The sequence below is a fragment of the Oncorhynchus keta genome, unplaced genomic scaffold (genome assembly GCF_023373465.1).
Source record: "Oncorhynchus keta strain PuntledgeMale-10-30-2019 unplaced genomic scaffold, Oket_V2 Un_contig_27363_pilon_pilon, whole genome shotgun sequence".
Classification (NCBI taxonomy): domain Eukaryota; kingdom Metazoa; phylum Chordata; class Actinopteri; order Salmoniformes; family Salmonidae; genus Oncorhynchus; species Oncorhynchus keta.
The window spans coordinates 1-17868 of record NW_026285483.1 but is presented as its reverse complement, the minus strand read 5'-3'; the positions used below and the strand labels follow the sequence as shown (position 1 = coordinate 17868).

The 17868-nt window shown below is 46.1% G+C and overlaps 1 protein-coding gene across 1 annotated transcript; it reads left to right on the top strand.

Annotated features, from left to right (window-relative positions):
- Positions 1-2535: 2535 nt before the first annotated feature.
- On the top strand, positions 2536-17809 carry LOC127922837 (slit homolog 2 protein-like). The gene is made up of 3 exons (XM_052506701.1): positions 2536-3396; positions 9109-9180; positions 17755-17809. The coding sequence occupies exons 1-3, from the start codon at positions 3203-3205 to the stop codon at positions 17807-17809; spliced, it is 321 nt and encodes a 106-aa protein (XP_052362661.1). The 5' UTR covers positions 2536-3202.
- Positions 17810-17868: the final 59 nt, after the last annotated feature.

The following is a 17868-nucleotide window of genomic DNA, read 5'->3' as shown; positions in this document are numbered from 1 at the left end:
CTCCTTCTCCCTCCCTCCTTACCTGCCCTCTTACTTTCTTTCTCTATCTCTCCTTCTCCCCCTCCTTCTCCCTCCCTCCCTGCTCCCTCTTACTTTCTTTCTCTATCTCTCCTTCTCCCCTCCTTCTCCTCCTCCCTCTCCCTCTTACTTTCTTTCTCTATCTCTCCTTCTCCCCTCCTTCCCTCCCTCCCTCCTTACTCCCTCTTACTTTCTTTCTCTATCTCTCCTTCTCCCCCTCCTTCTCCCTCCCTCCCTGCTCCCTCTTACTTTCTTTCTCTATCTCTCCTTCTCCCCCTCCTTCTCCCTCCCTCCCTGCTCCCTCTTACTTTCTTTCTCTATTCTCCTTCTCCCCTCCTTCCTCCCTCCCTCCCTTTCTCCCTCTTACTTTCTTTCTCTATCTCTCCTTCTCCCCCTCCTTCTCCCTCCCTCCCTGCTCCCTCTTACTTTCTTTCTCTATCTCTCCTTCTCCCCCTCCCTTCCTCCCTCCCTCCCTGCTCCCTCTTACTTTCTTTCTCTATCTCTCCTTCTCCCCCTCCTTCTCCCTCTCCCTCCCCTACTCCCTCTTACTTTCTTTCTCTATCTCTCCTTCTCCCCTCCTTCTCCTCCCCTCCCTGCCCCTCTGTTGATTGCGGCTATTATGTACCCATGGCCTGGGGATGTAGCTACCTACCTACACACACACACGCACGCACACATACACACACACATACACACACACACACACACACACATAAACACAGCTACTGCAGCAATTACCAAACAGTGTTAAAGTGGGATTGAATCAAAGGAGGAAATAATTGACATTCTGCATGCCCAACAGACACACACACACACACACACACACACACACACACACACACACACACACACACACACACACACACACACACACACACACACACACACACACACACACACACACACACACACACACACACACACACACACACACACACACACACACACACTACAGGAGGCTGCTGAGAGGACAGTCATAATAACAACAGCTGGAACGGGAAGAGCATCAAACTCATGGAAACCACTAGTTCCTCTCCAGCCGTTCCCCAATTAAGGTGCTCCACACACTACACTCCCACACCAACACAGAGAGAGGGAGAGGAGAGGAGAGAGAGAGAGAGAGAGAGAGAGAGAGAGAGAGAGGGAGATAAAGAGAGAGAAATAGAGAGATAAAGAGAGAGAGAGAGAGAGAGAGAGAGAGAGAGAGAGAGAGAGAGAGACAGAGAGGGAGAGACAGAGAGATAGAGAGAGGCAGAAAGAGAGAGAGAGAGAGAGAGAGAGAGAGAGAGAGAGAGAGATAAAGAGAGAGAGAGAGAGAGATGAAAATATCCAATGCCTCAGATCTATCCATCAGGCCAATACTGTCTGATATGTAGAAAGAGTCAATCACCACCTTCCGTGAAACCCCACTTTAAGATATGTAGAAACCAGTATTAAAAGATTTGGATGTCATAAGGTGAATGCACAATTTGTAAGTCGCTCTGGATAAGAGCGTCTGCTAAAATGACTTAAATGTAATGTATGTAAATGTAGAAACCAGGCAGTGTGACAGTGTGACTGTGTCTGAGCACCGTACAAGGTAGAGGGGTAGCGGGCAGGAGTCGGGTTCGGGGCGGGGGTAGGGAGGAGTTATCCGGCCAGTATAAAGCTTCCAGGGCTTGGGGTTGGAAAGGGAGTTCCCTGGTCCACACTGCTGTGAGTTCGCACGTTAAAAACAGAGGGTGAAATCCCCCAGCCCATGGAGACAGAAACACCGAAATAAACGGCACGGATTAACGGATGAGATTGACAGCCGAAACGCGCGGTTGGGAGAATGTGTGTAACATTGAACAGGTTTTGACGCAGCGCTGTTATAAACAAACCCCGGTTGATTCTGCAGACAGAGACACGGAGGTATTCTCTACCCCCTCCTCCCTTTGACTCGTTACTATTCCTGCAACATTACCTCAACTTTCCTGCGGGGTTTATTTGGGATACTACTACCTGAACCGTTTTGGATCTAACAACCTCCTAATTAGGCTACTCTCCTCCGCTGCGTTTCCGCTCCTGGGTTTTTGGATTATTTTTGTTTTCTGCTGCTGTGGTGAACACTTGTAACCTTCAAGGATCTCTCAAGAGTGATTTTTTGAAGGTGCACCGACCGGTAGGTTACGATTGGTTTACGGTGGTTACTTTCCAAGACGGGCCTCGTCTCTCCTCTACACCGCTCACGGCATCAGGTGGCCGGGCCACTGCAGAGAGAGAGAGAGAGTGAGTGGTCTAACGCACAGCGTCGCTCTGCCTCGGAGGAAAACGCAGACTCGTCATTGTGTGTGTGTGTGTGTGTGTGTGTGTGTGTGTGTGTGTGTGTGTGTGTGTGTGTGTGTGTGTGTGTGTTCGAGTGATAGGGAGAGAGAGAAAGGGAGAGTGAGAGGAAGGGAGAAAAGAGGGATTGAGTGTGTGTGTGCGTGCGAGGTGTTGCTTGGACAGACGCAGTGAAACGTTCCTGTTTTCTTCTCTTCTCCCTCACACACACACACGCAGTCTCGGAGAGCTCTTTCACCGACAACACACACACACGGAGTGTGATTCTAAGCACGGGGCTCTTCCCGGTGTTAAACGGACGTCTGAAGGAAATCAATACCTCAGCCACGTTGACCTGCACGAGATCACGATTTATTCGCTCTGCGCGTGCTGTGAATGAATAATATAACAGCCAATCACTCACCCACCTCGCGCTGTGTCTAATCTCACCTGGTGTGTGTGTGTGTGTGTGTGAGAGAGGGCGAGTGTGTGTGTTTCGCCAAAAGGTTCATTAGGAGGTGTTTCTTGGGTTCACCGTGTATACATCGCTTCACACGGAGGGGATTACCGCACTGCATGCCGCGGCCATGTGGGAGAACTTTGTGCCGCTCTAGCGCCAGTTGTCCGTCTACCAGCCTGCCGCCCTGCCGCACTCTCTTTCCGCCCGGCCGCTGTCATCCAGACTTGCGGGTTTCGTCTGACATGTGATTTTTTATATACTACAATAAAACCGCAACAACGAGGAGGAGCAAAACAAAATAAACAAACAGAAAGAGAGAACGAGTTGGAATCCTCCTCGTGGGGATTTTAAACTCCTCCTGTGGATTTTACAACCCCTTCGGTGACTCCTTGGCTCCTCTCTCCTTGGTATAGGCTACCAAACCAGTCCACTGCAGTGATAATGTCCCTACGGTCGGCCTCAGCTCTGGGTCTGTGTCGCTGTCTGCTGGCTGTCCTGGTGGTCCTGGGGCTGTCCAGCCGGGCAGAGGGCCAGCCATGCCCGGCACAGTGCTCCTGTTCCGGCTCTACTGTGGACTGTCACGGCCAGGGTCTTCGCAGCGTTCCCAGGAATATACCACGCAATGCAGAGAGACTGTGAGTATATACAGTAGTCACTATATAGTTTATTGTCTCCCCTCCCTGAAGGCTATAATATAGACCAGGGGTATTAGGACTGTAGTCACTATATAGTTTATTGTCTCCCTCCCTGAAGGCTATAATATAGACCAGGGGTACTAGGACTGTAGTCACTATATAGTTTAATATATAATAAGGCTATAATATAATAATATAATAATATATAATAATAATTTATTGTTTCCCAGAAGGCTTTAATATAGACCAGGGGTACTTACAGTGTAGTCATTCTATATGGGTTGTCTCGAACCCACTACCCTGGCGTGAAGCGCCATGCTCTACCAACTGAGCTACTAGAAGGACCAGTCACTAGAAGGATTGTCTCCCCTCCTGGGCTATAATATAGACCAGGGGTATTAGGACTGTAGTCCATAGGTTTATTGTCCCCCTCCTGGGGTATAATATAGACCAGGGGTACTAGGTAAATCACATATAGTTTATTGTCTCCCTCATTGCTGGTAAAATTGCTATAATATAAGTCCACCTAGGGGTATTATTTGATAATAGTATTTTTATTTATTTTACCTTTATTTAACCAGGCAAGTCAGTTAAGTCACACATTCTTATTTTCAATCCCTGGGAACAGTATTAACTGCCTGTTCAGGGGCAGAACTGTAGATTTGTACCTTTATTGTCAGCTCCCTTGAACGCTATAACCTATAGACCAGGTTACTAGTCCAACGCTCTAACCACTAGGCTTTATTGTCTCCCGCCCGCCCCTACAACAGAATCCTCCAAAAATGAAGTCCATTCTGATGAAGTTTTCTCCTCAACAGAACCATAGACCAGGGGTATTAGGACTGTAGTCACTATATAGGGTTTATTGTCTCCTCCCTGAAGGCTTTTAGACCAGGGTATTAGGACTGAAGTCACTATATAGTTTATTGTCTCCTCCCTGAAGGCTATAATATAGACCCATCGGTACGGGACTGTAGTCTTATATAGTTTATTGTCTCCTCCCGCAGAAAATATTTGACCAGTCCGAAACCCAGTCACTACACAGTTTATTGTCTCACACGCCACGAAGGCTATAATACAGACCACACACACACACTGTAGTCACACACACATTGTCTCACACACACAGGCATACACACACACCACACAGGACACACAGTCACACACACACACACACACACGCACACACACACACAAGGCTATAATACACACCACATTAGGACAGTCACTATACAGTTTACACACTCACACACACACACACACACACACACACACACACACACACACACACACACACACACACATTAACACTCACCCACACACACACACACACACACACACGCATTAGGACACACACACACACAGTTTACACACACCCCACCACACACACACACACACAGACACACACACACACACACACACACACACACACACACACACACACACACACAACACACACACAGGGGTATTAGGACAGTCACTATACAGGGTTTATTGTCTCCCACTAAGGCTATACACACACACACAGCTCGAACTAATCAAAATACGGATTTAGTGAATGTACTTTTTGAAGCTAATAAATCCTGTAGGAGAGTTTTTCTACCCGACTGTGGAGATGGATGTTTTTGTTAAACTAAAACATTTTCATTTACCTGTCAACAGATTGAGGTTTATTGATCTCCCTAATGGCTATAATCCGACAATTAAACTGTAGCACTATTGCTTTATTGCTCATCCTTATCTCATCATTCCTTTATCCTGCTCATCGTTATCTCATCATTCCTTTATCCTGCTCCATCGTTATCTCAGGGGTCATTCCTTTATCACTATCATCGTTATCTCACCATCCCTGAATCCTATTAGCTCATCGTTATTCATCATTCCTTTATCCTGCTCATCGTTATCTCATCATTCCTTTATCCTGCTCCTTTCATAGGTTTGAATTATCTCATCATTCCTTTATCCTGCTCATTGTCACGTTATCTCATCATTCCTTTATCCTGTTCATCGTTATCTCATCATTCCTTTATCCTGCTCCTCGTTATCTCATCATTCCTTTATCCTGCTCCCTCGTTATCTCATCATTCCTTTATCCTGCTCATCGTTATCTCATCATTCCTTTATCCTGCTCATCGTTATCTCATCATTCCTTTATCCTGCTCATCGTTATCTCATCATTCCTTTATCCTGCTCATCGTTATCTCATCATTCCTTTATCCTGCTCATCGTTATCTCATCATTCCTTTATCCTGCTCATCGTTATCTCATCATTCCTTTATCCTGCTCATCGTTATCTCATCATTCCTTTATCCTGCTCATCGTTATCTCATCATTCCTTTATCCTGCTCATCGTCTCATTCCTTTATCCTGCTCATCGTTATCTCATCATTCCTTTATCCTGCTCATCATTATCTCATCATTCCTTTATCCTGCTCATCGTTATCTCATCATTCCTTTATCCTGCTCATCGTTTCATAGGTTTGAATTATCTCATCATTCCTTTATCCTGCTCATCGTTATCTCACCATTCCTTTATACTGCTCATCTTTATCTCATCATTCCTTTATCCTGCTCATCGTTTTCATCATTCCTTTATCCTGCTCATCGTTATCTCATCATTCCTTTATCCTGCTCATCGTTATCTCATCAATCCTTTATCCTGCTCATCGCTTCATAGGTTTGAATTATCTCATCATGCCTTTATCCTGCTCATCGTTATCTCACCATTCCTTTATCCTGCTCATCGTTATCTCACCATTCCTTTATCCTGCTCATCGTTATCTCACCATTCCTTTATCCTGCTCATCGTTATCTCACCATTCCTTTATCCTGCTCATCGTTATCTCATCATTCCTTTATCCTGCTCATCGCTTATCTCATCATTCCTTTATCCTGCTCATCGTTATCTCATCATTCCTTTATCCTGCTCATCGTTATCTCATCATTCCTTTATCCTGCTCATCGTTTCATAGGTTTGAATTATCTCATCATTCCTTTATCCTGCTCATCGTTATCTCATCATTCCTTTATCCTGCTCATCGTTTCATAGGTTTGAATTATCTCACCATTCCTTTATCCTGCTCATCGTTATCTCATCATTCCTTTATCCTGCCCATCGTTATCTCATCATTCCTTTATCCTGCTCATCGTTTCATAGGTTTGAATTATCTCACCATTCCTTTTCCTGCTCATCGTTATCTCACCATTCCTTTATCCTGCTCATCGTTTCATAGGTTTGAATTATCTCACCATTCCTTTATCCTGCTCATCGTTATCTCATCATTCCTTTATCATGCTCATCGTTATCTCATCACTTTATCATGCTCATTATCTCATCATTCCTTTTTCCTGCTCATCGTTATCTCATCATTCCTTTATCCTGCTCATCGTTATCTCATCATTCCTTTATCCTGCTCATCGTTATCTCATCATTCCTTTATCCTGCTGCGTTTCATTTGAATTATCTCATCATTCCTTTATCCTGCTCATCGTTATCTCACCATTCCTTTATACTGCTCATCTTTATCTCATCATTCCTTTATCCTGCTCATCGTTATCTCATCATTCCTTTATCCTGTTCATCGTTATCTCACCATTCCTTTATCCTGCTCATCGTTATCTCATCAATCCTTTATCCTGCTCATCGTTTCATAGGTTTGAATTATCTCATCATTCCTTTATCCTGCTCATCGTTATCTCACCATTCCTTTATCCTGCTCATCGTTATCTCACCATCCCTTTATCCTGCTCATCTTTATCTCATCATTCCTTTATCCTGCTCATCGTTATCTCATCATTCCTTTATCCTGCTCATCGTTATCTCATCATTCCTTTATCCTGCTCATCGTTATCTCATCATTCCTTTATCCTGCTCATCGTTATCTCATCATTCCTTTATCCTGCTCATCGTTATCTCATCATTCCTTTATCCTGCTCATCGTTATCTCACCATTCCTTTATCCTGCTCATCGTTATCTCATCATTCCTTTATCCTGCTCCTCGTTATCTCATCATTCCTTTATCCTGCTCATCGTTATCTCATCATTCCTTTATCCTGCTCATCGTTATCTCATCATTCCTTTATCCTGCTCATCGTTTCATAGGTTTGAATTATCTCATCATTCCTTTATACTGCTCATCGTTATCTCATCATTCCTTTATCCTGCTCATCGTTTCATAGGTTTGAATTATCTCATCATTCCATTATCCTGCTCATCGTTATCTCACCATTCCTTTATCCTGCTCATCTTTATCTCATCAATCCTTTATCTTGCTCATCGTTTCATAGGTTTGAATTATCTCATCATTCCTTTATCCTGCTCATCGTTATCTCACCATTCCTTTATCCTGCTCATCGTTTCATAGGTTTGAATTATCTCACCATTCCTTTATCCTGCTCATCGTTATCTCATCATTCCTTTATCCTGCTCATCGTTTCGTAGGTTTGAATTATCTCACCATTCCTTTATCCTGCTCATCGTTATCTCATCATTCCTTTATCCTGCTCATCGTTTCATAGGTTTGAATTATCTCACCATTCCTTTATCCTGCTCATCGTTATCTCATCATTCCTTTATCCTGCTCATCGTTATCTCATCATTCCTTTATCCTGCTCATCGTTTCATAGGTTTGAATTATCTCACCATTCCTTTTCCTGCTCATCGTTATCTCACCATTCCTTTATCCTGCTCATCGTTTCATAGGTTTGAATTATCTCACCATTCCTTTATCCTGCTCATCGTTATCTCATCATTCCTTTATCCTGCTCATCGCTTCGTAGGTTTGAATTATCTCACCATTCCTTTATCCTGCTCATCGTTATCTCATCATTCCTTTATCCTGCTCATCGTTTCATAGGTTTGAATTATCTCACCATTCCTTTATCCTGCTCATCGTTATCTCATCATTCCTTTATCCTGCGTTATCTCATCATTCCTTTATCCTGCTCATCGGTTTTGAATTATCTCACCATTCCTTTATCCTGCTCATCGTTATCTCATCATTCCTTTATCCTGCTCATCGTTTCATAGGTTTGAATTATCTCACCATTCCTTTATCCTGCTCATCGTTATCTCACCATTCCTTTATCCTGCTCATCGTTATCTCACCATTCCTTTATCCTGCTCATCGCTTATCTCATCATTCCTTTATCCTGCTCATCGTTATCTCATCATTCCTTTATCCTGCTCATCGTTATCTCATCATTCCTTTATCCTGCTCATCGTTATCTCATCATTCCTTTATCCTGCTCATCGTTTCATAGGTTTGAATTATCTCATCATTCCTTTATCCTGCTCATCGTTATCTCACCATTCCTTTATCCTGCTCATCGTTATCTCATCATTCCTTTATCCTGCTCATCGTTATCTCACCATTCCTTTATCCTGCTCATCGTTATCTCATCATTCCTTTATCCTGCTCACCGTTTCGTAGGTTTGAATTATCTCACCATTCCTTTATGTCTCGTAGGCTGACTTCTCTGATCTGTAATGGAAAGGTGAACATGTCCACCTGAGATTCTCCTCCATCGTTTGTTTTAAATTCAGTCATTTAATTGTGGCCTAAATAACGTCAATAACCAGGGTAATACTGGCACAGTATAGGTTGTGTGTTATTCAAATCTGTTTTTTAGAACATGTTTTAAATATGAATGATTGATTATTTATGTTTGTGTTATATATTGTAACTCGTCATTTCGTCTTGTTTCTCCAGGGATCTGAACGCTAATAATCTGACTAAAATCACCAAGGCCGACTTCGCTGGACTGAGGAATCTGCGTGTGCTGTAAGTAGTCGGCTATAGTTATTACCACGGGAACCTATAGTTATTACAACGGGAACCTATAGTTATTACAACGGGAACCTATAGTTATTACAACGGGAACCTATAGTTATTACCACGGGAACCTATAGTTATAGTTGTTACAACGGGAACCTATAGTTATTACAACGGGAACCTATAGTTATTACAATGGGAACCTATAGTTATTACACGGGAACCTATAGTTATTACCACGGAACCTATAGTTATTACCACAGGAACCTATAGTTATTACAACGGGAACCTATAGTTATCACCACGGAACCTTTAGTTATTACAACGGAACCTATAGTTATTACAAGGGGAACCTATAGTTATTACCACGGAACCTATAGTTATTACCACTGGAACCTATAGTTATTACAACGGGAACCTATAGTTATAACCACGGAACCTATAGTTATTACCACGGAACCTATAGTTATTACAACGGAACCTATAGTTATTACAACGGGAACCTATAGTTATTACAAGGGGAACCTTTAGTTATTACAACGGAACCTATAGTTATTACCACGGAACCTATAGTTATAGTTATTACCACGGAACCTATAGTTATTACAAGGGGAACCTATAGTTATTACAAGGGGAACCTATAGTTATTACAACGGGGAACCTATAGTTATTACAACGGGAACCTATAGTTATTACAACGGGAACCTATAGTTATTACAACGGAACCTATAGTTATTACAACGGGAACCTATAGTTATAGTTATTACCACGGAACCTATAGTTATTACAACGGGAACCTATAGTTATTACAACGGGAACCTATAGTTATAGTTATTACCACGGGAACCTTTAGTTATTACAACGGGGAACCTATAGTTATTACAACGGGAACCTATAGTTATTACAACGGGAACCTATAGTTATTACAACGGGAACCTATAGTTATTACAACGGGAACCTATAGTTATTACAACGGGAACCTATAGTTATTACAACTGGAACCTATAGTTATTACAACGGGAACCTATAGTTATTACCACGGGAACCTATAGTTATTACCACGGGAACCTATAGTTATAGTTATTACCACGGAACCTATAGTTATTACAACGGGAACCTATAGTTATTACAAACGGAACCTATAGTTATTACCACGGGAACCTATAGTTATTACCATATAACCTATAGTTATTACCACGGGAACCTATAGTTATTACCACGGGAACCTATAGTTATTACCACAGGAACCTATAGTTATAGTTAGTACTGGGGTCAAAGAAACTAAAACAGACCTTTTATACAACCTGCCGTTTTCAGTAGCCTATAAATGGACCTGGAGATAAACAAGGCTGTCAATTACTGTTAAAAGAGTTGTTGATATATACATTATAGCCTATCAACGAGTTATCACAGTCTCAGTGACAAATTAGACCTTTTTACACATTTATAAATTGCTCCAAACCTCAAATTTCGAAATAATAATGAATGAATGCCTGTCAATGAGATTGAACTCATGACCCTCAGAGCAGGAGCTGGCCATCTGCCACCCAGTCCACAACCAGAGTCAGATCTGGAGTCAGATCTGGAGTCAGACCTGGAGACAGACCTGGAGACAGACCTGGAGACAGACCTGGAGACAGACCCAAACCTGGAGTCAGACACAGACCTGGAGTCAGACCTGGAGTCAGACCTGGAGACAGACCTGGAGACAGACCTGGAGACGGACCCAGACCTGGAGACAGACCTGGAGACAGACCTGGAGACAGACCTGAGTCAGACCCAGACCTGGAGACAGACCTGAGACAGACCTGGAGACAGACCCAGATCTGGAGTCAGACCTGGAGACAGACCTGGAGTCAGACCCAGACCTGGAGACAGACCTGGAGACAGACCTGGAGACAGACCCAGATCTGGAGTCAGACCTGGAGTCAGACACAGACCTGGAGTCAGACCTGGAGTCAGACACAGACCTGGAGTCAGACCTGGAGTCAGACCTGGAGTCAGACCTGGAGTCAGACACAGACCTGGAGTCAGACCTGGAGTCAGACCTGGAGTCAGACCTGGAGTCAGACCTGGAGACAGACCTGGAGTCAGACCTGGAGTCAGACACAGACCTGGAGTCAGACCTGGAGTCAGACCTGGAGTCAGACCTGGAGTCAGACACAGACCTGGAGTCAGACACAGACCTGGAGTCAGACCTGGAGTCAGACACAGACCTGGAGTCAGACCTGGAGTCAGACCTGGAGACAGACCTGGAGTCAGACCTGGAGTCAGACCTGGAGACAGACCTGGAGTCAGACACAGACCTGGAGTCAGACCTGGAGACAGACCTGGAGACAGACACAGACCTGAAGACAGACCTGGAGTCAGACCCAGACCTGGAGACAGACCTGGAGACAGACCTGGAGACAGACCTGGAGACAGACCTGGAGACAGACCCAGACCTGGAGACAGACCCAGACCTGGGAGTCAGACCTGGAGACAGACCTGGAGACAGACCTGGAGTCAGACCTGGAGACAGACCTGGAGACAGACCTGGAGACAGACCCAGACCTGGAGACAGACCCAGACCTGGAGTCAGACCTGGAGTCAGACCTGAGTCAGACCTGGAGACAGACCTGGAGACAGACCTGGGAGACAGACCCAGACCTGGAGTCAGACCTGGAGTCAGACACAGACCTGGAGTCAGACACAGACTTGGAGTCAGACCTGGAGTCAGATCTGGAGTCAGACACAGACCTGGAGTCAGACCTGGAGTCAGATCTGGAGTCAGACACAGACCTGGAGTCAGACCTGGAGTCAGACACAGACCTGGAGTCAGACACAGACCTGGAGTCAGACCTGGAGTCAGATCTGGAGTCAGAAAGTATGTGGATATATTGAAGCATCATCTCAAGACATCAGTTTAAGCTTAAGTTAAGTTAAAGCTTGGTCACAAATGGGTCTTCCAAATGGACAATCACCCCAAGCATACTTCCAAAGTTGTGGCAAAATGCCTTAAGGACAACAAATTCAAGGTATTGGAGTGGCCATCACAAAGCCCTGACCTCAATCCTATAGAACATTTAGGCAGAACTGAAAAGTGTGTGTGAGCAAGGAGACCTACAAACCTGACTCAGTTACACCAGCTCTGTCAGGAGGAATGGGCCAAAACTCACCCAACTTATTGTGGGAAGCTCGTGGAAGGCTACCCGAAGCGTTTGACCCAAGTTAAACCATTTAAAGTCTGTCTGTCTGTCTGTCTGTCTGCTGTCTGTCCCTCTGTCTGTCTGTCTGTCTGTGCTGTCTGTCTGTCTGTCTGTCTGTCATGTAGCCTAATGAAGGCTGCTGTCTGTCCCTCCTCTGAAGGCTGTCTGTCTGTCTGTCTGTCTGTCTGTCTGTCTGTCTGTCTGTCTGTCTGTCTGTCTGTCTGTCTGTCATGTAGCTAATGAAGGCTGCTGTCTGTCCTCTGTGTCTGTCTGTCTGTCTGTCTGTCTGTCTGTCTGTCTGTCTGTCTGTCATGTAGCCTAATGAAGGCTGCTGTCTGTCCCTCTCTGTGTGTGCGTGTGTGTCTGTGTGTGTGTGTGTGTGTGTCTGTCTGTCTGTCAGACCGTGTCTCCATGGTGTGTGTGTGTGTGTGTGTGTGTGTGTGTGTGTGTGTGTGTGTGTGTGTGTGTGCGTGTGCTGTGTGCAGGCAGCAGCAGCTGTTATAGTAGTGAATCTGTATCTGTGTCTGTTGCTGCCTCTCCTCAGTGTTAATCTACATGGGAAGTGTCAGGCGGGGAGTTATTTTAACCAGCCGGCCCCAGGGACATGTGTTACCCTCATTAAAACCACACAGGAAGTGATCGAGAGCGAAAGACGGAACGAGAGAGAGCACTCGGTACATGTAAACCGCGGAGGGAGGAATGCAGTTCAGAGAAGGAGAGAAGGAAAGAGAGGGAGAGTCTTGTAGAAACAGGTTTCCTACCTTGTATGTTTTCAGGTTTTAGGATTTCTCCTTTTGCTGTTTGGTGTGGGGGGAGGGATATCTGTCTGTCTGTGTGTGTGTGTGTGTGTGTGTGTGTGTGTGTGTGTGTGTGTGTGTGTGTGTGTGTGTGTGTGTGTGTGTGTGTGTGTGTGTGTGTGTGTGTGTGTGTGTGTGTGTGTGTGTGGTGTGTGTGTTGGGTGTTGACTGTTTAAAGTGAATGGCAGTGTGGGGTAGGAATTTCTCACATACCTCTAAGAGATTATGTCCTTAAAATATAGTGTGTGTGTGTGTGTGTGTGTGTGTGTGTGTGTGGTGTTGCTTGACTGTTTAAAGTGAATGGCAGTGTGGGGTAGGAATTTCTCACATACCTCTAAGAGATTATGTCCTTAAAATATAGTGTGTGTGTGTGTGTGTGTGTGTGTGTGTGTGTGTGTGTGTGTGTGTGTGTGTGTGTGTGTGTGTGTGTGTGTGTGTGTGTGTGTGTGTGTGTGTGTGTGTGTGTGTGTGTGTGTGTGTGTGTGTGTGTGTGTGTGTGTGTGTGTGTCGTCCTATCAACACACTGAAGTAACCTCTTGTCAATTCTATCCTATTTCAATTTCAGAAGCTTTGTTGTCATGGGAAACATATGTTACCATTCCTTTCAATTCCATTCAATTCATTTCCATTCAATTCATTTCCATTCAATTCAATTCATTTACATTCAATTTAATTCAACTCTATTCACTTCAATTTAATGGCCTTTATTGGGAACCAGGACCTCTGCAACACGTGCTCCCAACCTGGACTCAATTAAAAAATGAACCAGGGACCCTGTAACTCACATGGCCTCCCAACCTGGACTCGAACCAGGGACCCTCTGTAACACATCGCCTCCCAACCTGGACTCGAACCAGGGACCCTCTGTAACACATCGCCTCCCAACCTGGACTCGAACCAGGGACCCTCTGCAACACATGGCCTCCCAACCTGGACTCAACCAGGGACCCTCTGCAACACATGGCCTCCCAACCTGGACTCGAACCAGGGACCCTCTGTAACACATCGCCTCCCAACCTGGACTCGAACCAGGGACCCTCTGCAACACATGGCCTCCCAACCTGGACATCGAACCAGGGACCCTCTGCAACACATGGCCTCCCAACCTGGACATCGAACCAGGGACCCTCTGCAACACATGGCCTCCCAACCTGGACTCAACCAGGGACCCTCTGCAACACGTGGCTCCCAACCTGGACATCAACCAGGGACCCTCTGCAACACATGGCCTCCCAACCTGGACTCGAACCAGGGACCCTCTGCAACACATGGCCTCCCAACCTGGACTCGAACCAGGGACCCTCTGTAACACATCGCCTCCCAGCCTGGACTCGAACCAGGGACCCTCTGCAACACATGGCCTCCCAACCTGGACATCGAACCAGGGACCCTCTGCAACACGGCCTCCAGCCTGGACTCGAGACCAGGGACCCTCTGTAACACATGGCCTCCCAACCTGGACTCGAACCAGGGACCCTCTGTAACACATGGCCTCCCAACCTGGACTCGAACCAGGGACCCTCTGCAACACATGGCCTCCCAACCTGGACTCGAACCAGGACCCTCTGCAACACATGGCCTCCCAACCTGGACATCAACCAGGGACCCTCTGCAACACATGGCCTCCCAACCTGGACTCGAACCCAGGGACCCTCTGTAACACATGGCCTCCCAACCTGGACTCGAACCAGGGACCCTCTGTAACACATCGCTCCCAACCTGGACTCGAACCAGGGACCCTCTGCAACACATCTCCTCCCCACCTGGACTCGAACCAGGGACCCTCTGTAACACATGGCCTCCCAACCTGGACTCGAACCCAGGACCCTCTGTAACACATGGCCTCCCAACCTGGACTCGAACCAGGGACCCTCTGTAACACATCACCTCCCAACCTGGACTCGAACCAGGGACCCTCTGCTGCCTCCCAACCTGGACTCGAATCAGGGACCCTCTGTAACACATGGCCTCCCAACCTGGACTCGAACCAGGGACCCTCTGCAACACATGGCCTCCCAACCTGGACTCGAACCCAGGACCCTCTGCAACACATGGCCTCCCAACCTGGACTCGAACCAGGGACCCTCTGTAACACATGGCCTCCCAACCTGGACTCGAACCAGGGACCCTCTGCAACACATGGCCTCCCAACCTGGACTCGAACCAGGGACCCTCTGTAACACATCGCCTCCCAACCTGGACTCGAACCAGGGACCCTCTGTAACACATGGCCTCCCAACCTGGACTCGAACCAGGGACCTCTGTAACACATGGCCTCCCAACCTGGACTCGAACCAGGGACCCTCTGTAACACATCGCCTCCCAACCTGGGACGTTGAACCAGGGACCCTCTGTAACACATGGCCTCCCAACCTGGACTCGTTAACCAGGGACCCTCTGTAACACGTGGCCTCCCAACCTGGACTCACCAGGGACCCTCTGTAACACATCGCCTCCCAACCTGGACTCGAACCAGGGACCCTCTGTCACACGTGGCCTCCCAACCTGGACTCGAACCAGGGACCCTCTGTAACACTGGCCTCCCAACCTGGACTCGTTAACCAGGGACCCTCTGCAACACGTGGCCTCCCAACCTGGACTCGAACCAGGGACCCTCTGTTAACACACGCCTCCCAACCTGGACATCGTTAACCAGGGACCACTCTGTAACAAGGAAGCCTGTCCCAATTTGGACTCGTTAACCAGGGACCCTGATGTAACACGATTTGGCGTCCCAACCTGGACTGATGACCGATTTGACCCTCTGTAACACATCACCGATTTGAAGCGTTGTTAACAAGGAAGTGATGTCACCGATTTGAAGCGTTGTTAACAAGGAAGTGATGTCACCATTTGATTTGAAGTGTTGTTAACAAGGAAGTGATGTCACCGATTTGAAGCGTTTTTAACAAGGAAGTGATGTCACGATTTGAAGCGTTGTTAACAAGGAAGTGATGTCACCCGATTTGAAGCGTTTTTAACAAGGAAGTGATGTCACCGATTTGAAGCGTTGTTAACAAGGCAGTGATGTCACCGATTTGAGCGTTGTTAACAAGGGAAACGCACCCGGGATTTGATTTGAAGCGTTGTTAACAAGGAAGTGACGTCACCGATTTGATTTAGCGTTGAGCAACAAGGAAGTGACGTCACCGATTTGATTTGGCGTTGTTAACAAGGAAGTGACGTCACCGATTTGAAGCGTTGTTAACAAGGAAGTGATGTCACCGATTTGATTTGAAGCGTTGTTAACAAGGAAGTGAGCGTCACCGATTTGAAGCGTTGTTAACAAGGAAGTGATGTCACCGATTTGATTTGAAGCGTTGTTAACAAGGAAGTGATGTCACGATTTGATTTGAAGCGTTGTTAACAAGGGAAGTGACGTCACCGATTTGAAGCGTTGTTAACAAGGAAGTGATGTCACCGATTTGATTTGAAGCGTTGTTAACAAAGTGATGTCACCGATTTGAAGCGTTGTTAACAAAGGATGTCACCCGATTTGCGTTGTTAACAAGGAAGTGATGTTGATTTGAGCGTTGTTTAACAAGGAAGTGACGCACCCGATTTGAAGGTTGTTAACAAGTGATGTCACCGATTTGATTTGAAGCGTTGTTAACAAGGAAGTGATGTCACCATTTGAAGCATTTTTAACAAAGGAAGTGATGTCACCGATTTGATTTGAGCGTTGTTAACAAGGAAGTGATGTCACCGATTTGAAGCATCGTTAACAAGGAAGTGATGTCACCGATTTGATTTGAAGCGTTGTTAACAAGGAAGTGATGTCACCGATTTGAAGCGTTGTTAACAAGGAAGTGATGTCACCGATTTGATTTGAAGCGTTGTTAACAAGGAAGTGACGTCACGATTTGATTTGAAGCGTTGTTAACAAGGAAGTGATGTCACCGATTTGATTTGAAGCGTAGTTAACGGCGCACCAACGCTAACTAGCTAGCCATTTGACAACGGTTACATAATGGTGTTTGTTCTTCACTGGTTTCACCTTTTTCTCGTGGCAACAGGTCACAAACGTCTTGCTGCTGTGATGGCACACTGTGGTACTTCACCCAGTAGATATGGGGAGTTTATCAAAACTGGTTTTGTTTTGAGGAAATATGTCTCTCTAATATGGTCACACATTGGGCAGGAGGTTAGGAAGTGCAGCTCAGTTTCCACCTCATTTTGTGGGCAGTGAGCACATAGCCTGTCTTCTCTTGAGAGCCATGTCTGCCTACGGCGGCCTTTCTCAATAAGCAAGGCTATGCTCACTGAGTCTGTACATAGTCAAAGCTTGTGGGTCAGTCACAGTGGTCAGCTATTCTGCCACTGTGTACTCTCTAGTTTGCTCTGTTTTTGTTAATTCTTTCCAATGTAAGTAAAGTAATTATCTTTTTGTTTTCTCATGATTTGGTCTAATTGTGTTGCTCTCTCTCCTCTTCCCTCCCACATATCTTCCGTCTCTCCCTCCCCCTCTACCCCGTCTTTCTCTCCCCTCCCCCTCCTCTCCCCGTCTCTCCCCCTCCCCGTCCCTCCCCCTCCTCTCCCCCGTCTCTCTCCCCTCCCGTCTCCCCTCCTCTCCTCCTCTCCTGTCTCCCTCCCCACAGTCAGTTGATGGAGAATAAGATCAGTCTTATAGAGAGGGAGCCTTCCAGGACCTGAAGGAGCTCGAGAGACTGTAGGGTCAAACTTGCGGTTTTACCCTCCGTGCCTTCTGTACA